The sequence below is a fragment of the Branchiostoma floridae genome, chromosome 1, assembly GCF_000003815.2.
Source record: "Branchiostoma floridae strain S238N-H82 chromosome 1, Bfl_VNyyK, whole genome shotgun sequence".
Taxonomy (NCBI): Eukaryota; Metazoa; Chordata; class Leptocardii; order Amphioxiformes; family Branchiostomatidae; genus Branchiostoma; species Branchiostoma floridae.
In genome coordinates, this window is record NC_049979.1 from 21,371,459 (window position 1) to 21,382,111 (window position 10,653).

At 42.1% G+C, this 10,653-nt stretch overlaps 1 protein-coding gene across 1 annotated transcript; it reads left to right on the plus strand.

The window, feature by feature from the left end:
• Positions 1 to 3,866: 3,866 nt before the first annotated feature.
• LOC118422747 (alpha-N-acetylgalactosaminide alpha-2,6-sialyltransferase 5-like) lies at positions 3,867 to 10,004 on the plus strand. Its single transcript, XM_035830496.1, has 5 exons — positions 3,867 to 4,017; positions 4,947 to 5,219; positions 5,786 to 6,192; positions 6,960 to 7,067; positions 9,386 to 10,004. Exons 1-5 carry the CDS (start codon positions 3,976 to 3,978, stop codon positions 9,564 to 9,566), a joined length of 1,011 nt encoding a protein of 336 aa, XP_035686389.1. The 5' UTR covers positions 3,867 to 3,975; the 3' UTR covers positions 9,567 to 10,004.
• Positions 10,005 to 10,653: the final 649 nt, after the last annotated feature.

Below are 10,653 nucleotides of genomic sequence, written 5' to 3' on the forward strand. Positions count from 1 at the left end.
TTTGGGAGCTAGCGAGCATCAAGTCAATTGGTACCAGGCAATACAATTGAAATAGGACATATTAAAGTACTTACCTCCTTTTTGTCAGACGTGCCATATGCGTTGAAAAAGACATAGAAAAACAGAATAGAGAGTTACTTATCAGTGTCCTTTACTAAAAAGTAAATCTAGTTATCCGAGGCTTATGTCAAATAGATACATGCATACGTAGTAAATGTAATAATGAAGGTAAAAGTTGATACACTGGATTGATTGTCATTTTTCTTTACTTATCTGCAGAACTTTTAACAAATCAGAGAGTTACTTATCAGTGTCCTTATTATTGTAATTCTAGTTATCCGAGGCTTATAGCAAATAAATATATCATCCATGCGTAGTAAATGTAATAAAGTCAAAATTTCATAGACTGGATTGATAATCATGTCTAGTTCATACATACATATAGCTTAATATTGCAACGCTTAAATCTCACCGTGCTTTCGCCACTACCCATTGCTATGTCTCGCTGGATCTGGTAGTTAGGCCTCCCAAAAGTTGTCTCTGTCCGATAACGGTCGTCTCTGCTCACAGAATGATCTTCCAGCGGCGGACAAACGGTGATATCTGGCCTGACTCACAGGTAGATAGATGACGTGGCAAACTCTGATTGGTCCATATTTCCACATTTTCCCATCCGGTGCGTGATATGTGCGTGACAGACGCATGTTGGAGAGGTAGGGAGGCCGGGGTTCTCTGGCGCCAACGTGGGAAAATTTGTGTCTCTTTCAAAGCCGAAAATCACTGTGAGAATATTTGTATAGATGGACGATGACCCCTGTAGGAAGAACATATCTAAATGTCCTACAGGACAGAAAAAGGACACTTCTCTTTTTTTTATTCTTTGATTTTTGCACAGCGAAGTGTACTATTCTTGACAATTCTATGACATATACTTTTACAAGATGTGTTAAGGAACTGATTCTGTAAATTTCCATCCCCGCGATTCTGTTAAAACCCGGTACTAACAATTCGTGTAAACAAAGAGCAGTAAGTATGTTAGTATCTAACGCAAGCGACTGTAATGTAGTCAATGGTTATGTAATGTCAATGTCTACATATTTGCAGCTATTTTGGAGCACAGAAGGAAAACATTCGGAAAGTGTACACAACATACAATGTCATGTATAATATATGTAATTGTACAAATGATATAACACCGCCCGTTGCAACAAGACTTCATCAAAATCGCGTAGAACGGAGCCTGATTCTGAGGCTTGTTCAAACTCGTCTGGATGACGTCACCACTTCATCTCGTCCTACTCAAGGGGGCATCTCACTGAATTGCGCCAAATTGCGCCAGGTATTCGCAAAGTGGCGCAAACGGACGCCAATCGAATTCAATTAGCGCAATTTGTCTCCAGACAATTAGAAAAAAATCGCAATTGGCAAAATGGTGCAAAGCGGCGCAAAACGATGAACATCATTTCATCTATTTTTGCTGAAAAATTTTAATAATTTTACAGTTTTTGATAAGGTGGTAACACTGCGACTTACAATAAAGTTACTAGTGTATCGAATTGAAACTCAGAGAATGCAACATTCCGGGCACGACCATTTTTGTTTCTTCATCTGGGTTTCATCAAGGAGCTTTTATCACTGATAAAAGCTCCTTGGTTTCATACACAAAGAAATGCCGCACAACAGTGTAACAGAAACGAAAAACTGACAAAGTGTCCTAAATTTGGCGCAATGTTCTATCGTACTTTAGAAGTGCTATACACTGAGATATCCACTTCAGTGTTAGTCTCTACCAGACTCTGACCTGGTCGAATAGTAATGTGGGACTTTGAAGTTACGAATAAAAGCCTATAGCTAGTACAGGGTTGTAGCCAGCCTGAAATCATTTTCAGTCCCCTCGATTTTGAATGGGAATCCTATCGAGCACCGAAGGCATGGCGTGACGTTGCGCGTCATTTCTAGGGGGTCTGGGTCCCAGAAAATTTTTTAATCAAAACCCTCTGAAACACTATTTCCTGCATTTTGAGGTGCAAATTTTGCTTGTAGACTAAGATGTTCAATGGCATCTGTTTTGGTGAAGAACACATGGGTTTCAGTTTTTTTATATCTTTACATATCAATATTTGTCTGTCCCAGGGGACGGAACGGGGTATATTTTTTTTTCAGTCCCCAGCTGCAAAATTCCTTCAAAGGACTGAAGGACAGGTGCTGGCTACAACCCTGAGCTAGTAGTTAACTTGCCTAGGAGTAAACTGACCGACCGGCATGATAGCTGAATAGACTGCAAAAGACTGACTGAAATCCCATGGCAACTTATTCGTCTCTAGTCGGCCAAATTCTTCTCTTTTTTCATCCAGCCTGCTTGGAGACTAGGCCTCTGTACTCACACCCACACGTCGGTAAACCATTGTTCTGACGTAACTGTCTTTTTTCTGGGGCCCTGGCGAAGATGGTGTTTAGAGAAAAGATTAAAAGATTGTACCGATATAGTTAATAGTTGTCATAGTCAGCGGCACTAGCATCCGCTGTTATCACAATGATAATAAGTAGGGATTACCCCAATTTGTTCTTATATAATCGTTTTATGGGGGAGGGCGGGACCGGGGCAAGGGGGTTTGCAAGGGACTAGGTAACGTTAAGGAAGGGGCAAGAATGATTTTATAGAGAAGAATATAATATTATTGTAACATGTTTTAAGGTGCCCTATAGAGTGACAGTAGTATCTGCTATTCTATCACCAATTACAATTTTGGATTACCACAATTTGTTCTTACATAACCGTTCTATGGGAGAGGGGCAAGGGGGGGTTTGCAAGGGACTGGGTTAAGGAGCGGGCCGAAGGAGCAAGGAGCTTTCCTCAATCCTTGGAGGAGGGAGAGAATTGAGAAGATTGTAATATCAGACACGGTACCCGCTATTCTCCTACCAATAACGTAGTACATGTATTACAACAATTTTTTTCTATCAAACATAACCGTTTTTCGGGGAGGGAGGGGGCAAGTGATGGGGGTGTATATAGTGGCATTAGAGTGGCGTAAGTGGTAGAGCGTTGGGCTCGAAACCAAGAGGTCCCGGGCGTCTAAAGACTGGCCATGCCCTCGACATTGTGCCCTTGGGAAATTCACCTTGCTTCCCCAGATGTAAAAATGGGTACCTGACTTTCAAAAGGCAGTGGAATGAGAGGGTCGGACTCCACCTTCCAATACCGTAATGGAAATAGTCGTGGGTATTATTTGCGTATACTTTTACGTCTACATTTCTATTTTTCGTTTCCACAAATAGCCTGACCAGGAAATGTTAGCCTTGGTGGCGCCTGGCCTGTATTAGACCTCTTGGTGGATAGAGAAAAGAACTGGGGTTGTCATTTAACGAGTTTCTTTTTAAGAAATTCCTTTAGGGTCCCAAACCCCATGCATACCCTCAGGTAGGCGGTCCAGGCTTTTCCAAAAATTTATAAAACTTGTGTCAAGGTGACGTAACAAATCATTACAACAGCAGCGAAGCAAATATGAGAGCGCTCACAGAACCGTCGGACCATTCAGAGGCGCCACCAGCGGAAGGCATCGGTACTGCAGGCGGGGTCATAGCATGTTATGAGGCATTACGAAACTATAACCTCCAGAGCCTTGCTCAACTGACCACAAGACCACACGATGCTAAAACCGAACATATTAATAAACCGAAGTCAGTAGACAAAACAAATGTCCACCGCTATCTCCGTGCACAGTTTCCAACTCCTCAGTTCATTGCCTTGAAGTGGTCTCGTGACCTTGCTTTGAATAACCTCGTTAAAATAAGTCCAGTACTACGGGTCGTTGACTTGTTGTCTCCGCGATTAAACTTGTTCAACCGGTTAGTTGTGGGGGGCACTGTGACAGGTAATTACATGTAAACAGCAATCCTGTGACCTAGTTTCCTGTTAGAACCAACTGTGTATCACTTTGTGGCTAGTTGTGCACCTTATTATTACCAACGATCATGGACTTGTGTCCTTTGCTGTTACACTTCACAAACCATAAGGTTGGTATCCGTTAATACCTATAGCTAGTGACGTAACATTTCCAAACCGGGGCCCGGCCGGGCAGCTCTCTGGAACGAAAAGTCTGATATAAAAGACGCCAAACTACACAAGACGTAAAGAAAATAGTCGTGGGCATTATTTGTGTCTATTTTTCGTTTCCACAAACATCTGAGCTCGGCCGGGCTTTCCGGGTTTTAAAATGTGAATTCAGCCTAAAGGACATGCTGTGTCCTGTATAGGTAACCTTAGTTCCTTAGATTTGTAAGATATCTTAGGAGGTAAAACAAATTCTTGATGCAGTGCAGTGTCCTGCATTTGAGTACAACCAAGCAACAACTAGTGACCACCTCTGCATAAGGAACTCCTGGCTATTGTGGTCACTTTTTTCATGGTCCTATAGACTACTAGTATTTTCTCATTGACCAAGCAATACGGATCCTGTCCAGAATGACCATTTGTCTTTTGTGACCATTTTCGTCATTTGAATAGTCACCCTAGACGTGTTTCACTGTAGTTCAAATATTCTACCAGACTGTCGTTGTTTACTGTTGACTTAACCAAGGAGATGAGATATTAGAAAAAAAGGCAGAACATATCACAAAACCAAATGGCGTTGCAACTGCACGTATTATGGTGAATGTCTGCACCTAGGAAAAAACAATAAAACGGCTTGTGACACTGTGCATTTCAAATCAATTTCCGGATCGAAAAGTATCAAATAAAAGACAACAAAACGGACCGAAAATAATTTAACAGCATGCCTTGTACATATCTATTGGCATGAAGTAATTTTTTTCCTTTCCGCAAATAGCCCGGCCGGGGCCCCGGTAGGAAATGTGACGTAGGCCTTGCGTCATGGTGTTAACGCAAATCCGCATTCCCGGCTAATGAATGACCAATCACAACTCGTCTCTCATGTTCTTCGCAGACCAGAAGCCAGTTCCTGATTGGACTGTTGTTAGGATGCACACTTTACATGTTGGTGGCGTTTCCCGTCTACTTGTATCTGGGAGAACACCAAACCCAGCCTCTGTGCCAAGCTGAACTGATTAAAAGACTTCAAGCAGAACAAACCGAAGTCCCGACCCCCATCTCGAACCCGACCGCCGGCCCTACCAGACCCCCCGGTCCGGTCCACCCGGCACCGTTCAATGTTACCAACCCCCTGAGTGGGTACGTCAACGTGCTGAAGGATAGAGAGGTGAGAGTGTGTCCTTTTTTGCTGCCTATTTGTTTTCTTGTGATTAATCCTGTGACAGAAACGTTCAGGTTCTACTACTACTACTACTACTACTACTACTACTACTACTACTACTACTGACAACTACTACTGCTGCTACTACTACTACTACTACTACTACTGACAACTACTACTGCTGCTACTACTACTACTGCTACTACTACTATTACTACTACTACCACTACTACTACTACTACACGCGCACACACACACACACACACACAGAGCCGAGAGAGAGAGAGAGAGAGAGAGAGAGAGAGAGAGAGAGAGAGAGAGAGAGAGAGAGAGAGAGAGAGAGAGAGGCAGACATTTTGTCTATTCTTTTTCTCCTCCTTCAAATATCTAAATGTTTTTGTTTTCTTACCTAGTTTTGATGAAGTTCTCAACGGCTGGAATATAATTGAACGACAGTTTTTTTTCTCTTTGTAAAATTTATGATAGTTCCTTGGCAGCATTAACGTCATCCATTCAGATTGTGTAAACATGTTTATGTTCACTAAGCCTAACTGTCTTCATTCCTGTTCCAGCCCTTGAAGTTGCACTGCAGTGTCTGTGCCCTGGTGTCCAATTCTGCGCAGTTACTTCACCACGAAGCCGGGACAGAAATCGACAAGGCCGACTGTGTCATACGCATGAACGACGCTCCTGTCTTCGGATTTGAGAAGCACGTTGGAACAAGGACTACAGTCCGCGTGGTATCACACAGCAGTGTCCCCAGCATCAAGAAAGTTCGTTATATTTCGAAATATAGCGGTCTGAAAGTTGTAGCCTGGGGTCCGAACCATACCATGAGGACAGATGGAAAAGGGGGGACGTACAATCTTTTGTCAGAGTTAGCTGAAGAGAATTCAAAGGTTATAGAGGTGTACATGCTGACTCAACAGAGAATGGGGTATGCTGACAAAGTGTTTGAGAATGAAACGGGGAAGCCAAGGTGAGTAACGCTAAGCGTTTTATTCTACATTTCTTTATCTTATTTCTTACTCTAGTTTTTTTCTCCCCGGCCCCCCACTCAGTATTTAGTGAAAGATTATGACAAAGTTGGATTCCTGACGATATCTCCAACGCAACGTTCTTTATTGGATAATACATTCGACGTTGGTTTCGGTGTCCATCTGTCACCTAAGGGTAGTTATTCACGTTTGGGACAGCATTGCTAGTAGCGACACCTAGGCTGCAGTACCAGTGCGAAACAGCACCAGTCAGTATACATATACGTATTGCCCTGAGGAAGTTGACAGGCTGTCAACGAAACATCGATTGTCATTTGCATAAACTAGTAGATCCAGCTTGTGAATATAATACGGTGCTCTCAGGGAATATAGCCTTGATCCGAAGCAACAATTTTGTCCCGATGAATATTTGAATACGGGGGGCAAAACATCGGTGTTTTAACGGGCAGGTCACAGTGTGTATATATCGCTGGGTTCTAACTGCGATTTAAAAAAGTCCAGGGGCCCAGCCATGCCCCCGAAATAGGCCAGTAGCCGCAGGGTTCCCACAGGGCCACATAGGGGGCACGCCCGAAAGTGCAAAAAAACATATTCCGTTAACTACTTTTAGTACACTGAGGGACCCTATTTTCAAATAGGGCCGTAATATGACCGTATAGTATCAAGTGATTTTCCAAGCTGATGGAATTATTCACAAAGCTCAATTCTTCATTTTTCACATATCATAATCATATTTTGCTGTCCATAGAAAAACTTCCGGCACGTGGCTGAGTACAGACTGGTTCAGTATGATCCTGGCCACAGAGATGTGTGATCACATTAAGGTGTACGGGATGAGCAATGGAAATAACTGCAAGTAAGGCGGGCTTCTTTGTTTCTTTGTCATTTAAGTATTATTGTCTTTATTATTTGAGTATTAATCATGAAAATTACTAGTATATGAGTTGAAAATGTGAAATATATTTGCAAAAAAACGCGCAGTATCAATGAGTAATTTCAAAAAACATTTTACACAAAATTGAAATAAAGACACAATTATATCTTAAGGAAATCTAAAATTAATTGAAATTGAACTTCTTGGTCAAAGATTATTTTAGACATTCAAAGTTTCGACCTTGTTTACACAACCCTTGTATGTACATCATAGAAAAAAAGTGGGATATTTCGTCTTCCAATTATTAGATCTAAGTGTGACCTTACCTCCAATTAGCATTCGGTCAAGAACTTACTGATAAGCTATCTGCCACCAAAGAATCATGACCATAGCACGCCCAGGTCAAAAGATACAAAAAAAGTTCTCCTGCAGTACCAAGGTCACATACCAGGGGGCACAAAACTGACCTTGACCTTTGTGAACCAACACCTACTTACATATCAAATATCATCCAACCAGAGGTTAGACACACACACACACACACACACACACACACACACACATACACACACACACATACACACATTCATACACACACACGCACACACACACACATACACACAAACAAACAAACACACACACACACACTGACCACACAAAAAAACTAGAGTTCGGCGACCTCATACCTCCATGAAAATTTAGAGCAATTGACTAACACATTAACATAATTAATGCATGGTGTTGTTCCTCATTGACTAACGTACACATGTCACAGTTATAAAATTCCCATTATTAATCATAAAGCGGTTTTGCAACTTTTACATAAATTATGCAAATAAGTTCCTCATTACCATATTTGGTATCTGCTTATATTCCACCTATCATAATTAACATGTGTTACATGTATTGAGGTCCAGTTATTGAAAACAATGGAACTATACAATTTCCTAATTAAGTATGCAAATTAAGTCCTCATTTGCATAACATGTATATCATTATGAACATCTTTGCCCAAGCTACCCGCATGCCTAAAATGCAGGCAATCCGTCGTTCCTTTCTGCAGTTATCCTCTTTGGAGTGTCTTCACAAAAACACCCATGCAGTTCCACAATTAAATGTTAGGGGGCTAAAACTTGCCCCACTTTGTCATGACACCAAAAGCTATCTATCACCAAAACGTCAAGACCATGGCATGTCTGGAACAAGAGATACATTGAAAAAACTGCTATGATAGAATATTTTCATTAATTATGCAAATGTACTCCTGTTTTGCATAATTAGTATCTTATCTTGTAAAACATTGCCTAAGGTACCTACATACCAAAAATGATGAAAATCCGTTGTTCCCTTCTTGAGTTATCGTCTTCAGAAGTTTTTGACAAAAATGCCCCTGCTTTCCCAAAACTAGACGCTAGGGGGCCCAGACTTATGTCACTTATTTCCGAGCACAAGAGCTATCTAATACTTCAAAATCGTGACCATAGCTTGCTCAGAACACGAGATAGCAAACCCGGAAGTTGCGCTGCAGTACCAAGGGAAGCCGCTGGGGGGCCCAAAATCTAATCATTTTCAGCTTTCATCACACCCTACCAACACACCAAGTATGAAACCAATCCACCAAGCCGTTCTTGAGTTATCTTGTTTACACACACACACACACACACACACACACACAGACAGACAGACAGACAAACACAGGGTAAAATATAACCTCCATGACATTTCATGGAGGTAAAAACGATACCTCCATTTCTTATGGAGATGAAAATATCAATAAGCTCTTGATACTTCCAGAAATCCCGAAGACAAGTCAGTGAGGCTCCATTACTACGGCGGCAATCCTCACGAAAGAGTGCGACGAACTCAAGAATATGAAGAAAAGAAAGAAGGTCACATACACAGGGGGCACAAAACTGACCTTGACCTTTGTGAACCAACACCTACTTACATATCAAATATCATCCAACCAGAGGTTAGACACACACACACACACACACACACACACACATTCATACACGCACACGCACACACACACACACACACACATACACACATTCATACACGCACACGCACGCACACACACACACACACACACACACATTCATACACGCACACGCACGCACACACACACACACACACACACACACACGCACACACAAACACACACACACACATTCATACACGCACACACACACACACACACACGCACAAACACACACACACACTGACCACACACAAAAAAAACAATACCTCCATTTCTTATGGAGATGAAAATATCAATAAGCTCTTGATACTTCCAGAAACCCCGAAGACAAGTCAGTGAGACTCCATTACTACGGCGGCAATGCTCAGAAAGAGTGCGACGAACTCAAGAATATGGAGAAAAGAAAGAAGGGTTCACTTCGCCTACTCACGGAGAGAAAGGCATTTCAACTGTGGGCACAATACCATAATATCAGCTTTAACTTTCCAATATGGTGACTGACTAAAGAAGTATAAAAACCCCTACTGTGAATTTTGTGTAGTAAGTCACTCAATATGGATTCCTCTACGTAATGCGAGTATTTGTATCATGGACTTCTCTTTGTTATGTTTATAGTATACATGTGTAATCAATCTATTATAGAATACATGGGGCACTTCATTTTCAACTGTCTTCAAACAAGAAGTCAAACCCCGTAATAGTTACGTAGACTTAGTACCCTATCCTGTACCATATGTACATTCATCCACTTATATTTGTATATTAGAATTTAGTTCATCTACTTGTACTCGAACTACATTCATTCATTTCATGTATTTAGTCTTTCTTCTCTTGCAATTAGCCCCATGGGCATGAATTTGCAATAAACATTTCTTTTTGGTACTGTGTGTAAACTGTATACGTGTATCCAGGACTTCCATTTTAGCCACTGAGTGACTGAGTTACCCTGGTTAGGCTTAGGTCACAATTCGAAAAAGGGGCCCTGCCGGGCAATTCACGGGCTGTTTTTTGGCACTTTCGGGCGTGACCCCTGCGTTGCCCTGTGGGACACCTCGCGGCTGCCGGGGTATTTTGAGGCCCGGCCGGGACCCTGGTTCAATTTAAGTCTGAGTTAAAATGAACCAGGGATCCGCTCGTACAACCACCCCGCGACCTAATCGTGACAACACCGAGAGGGACCCCTCCGGTTGCCGGCAGTCTGTCGGAATAAATTCGTTACGTCAAAAACCAGGTTTACGGAATAAAAGTGTGTAATTCGTAACACCGGGTCAAATATGTGACGTCACAGATCACGTGAAAGGACAAAAGCCGTGAACTTACACGTATCACCAAGGAGCTTTTATCATGGTATCACACAGTTCTCGTATTACAGTGGAGTTAAGTACATAGCGCTATACCAAGGGAAAGGAGAAGACCAGGGGAAACAGCCCTTAGCCCACTAGGCAGGCGGAAGAATTCAGCAACAGAAACTTCTGCAGACAAGGGCTGAACAGAGGGGGATAGGACAACACACCACGCAACAGACCACATAATAGGCTGCATCACTGAGAAGCAGGACGAACAGATAGCCTCCGTCATAGAAAG

Coding starts and splice junctions, on each gene's coding strand:
- LOC118422747 (XM_035830496.1), top strand. CDS start 3,976: ATGGACTTGTGTCCTTTGCTGTTACACTTCACAAACCATAAG. Junction 6,193..6,959: donor AATGAAACGGGGAAGCCAAG/GTGAGTAACGCT, acceptor TGCTGTCCATAG/AAAAACTTCCGGCACGTGGC. Junction 7,068..9,385: donor AGCAATGGAAATAACTGCAA/GTAAGGCGGGCT, acceptor TGATACTTCCAG/AAACCCCGAAGACAAGTCAG.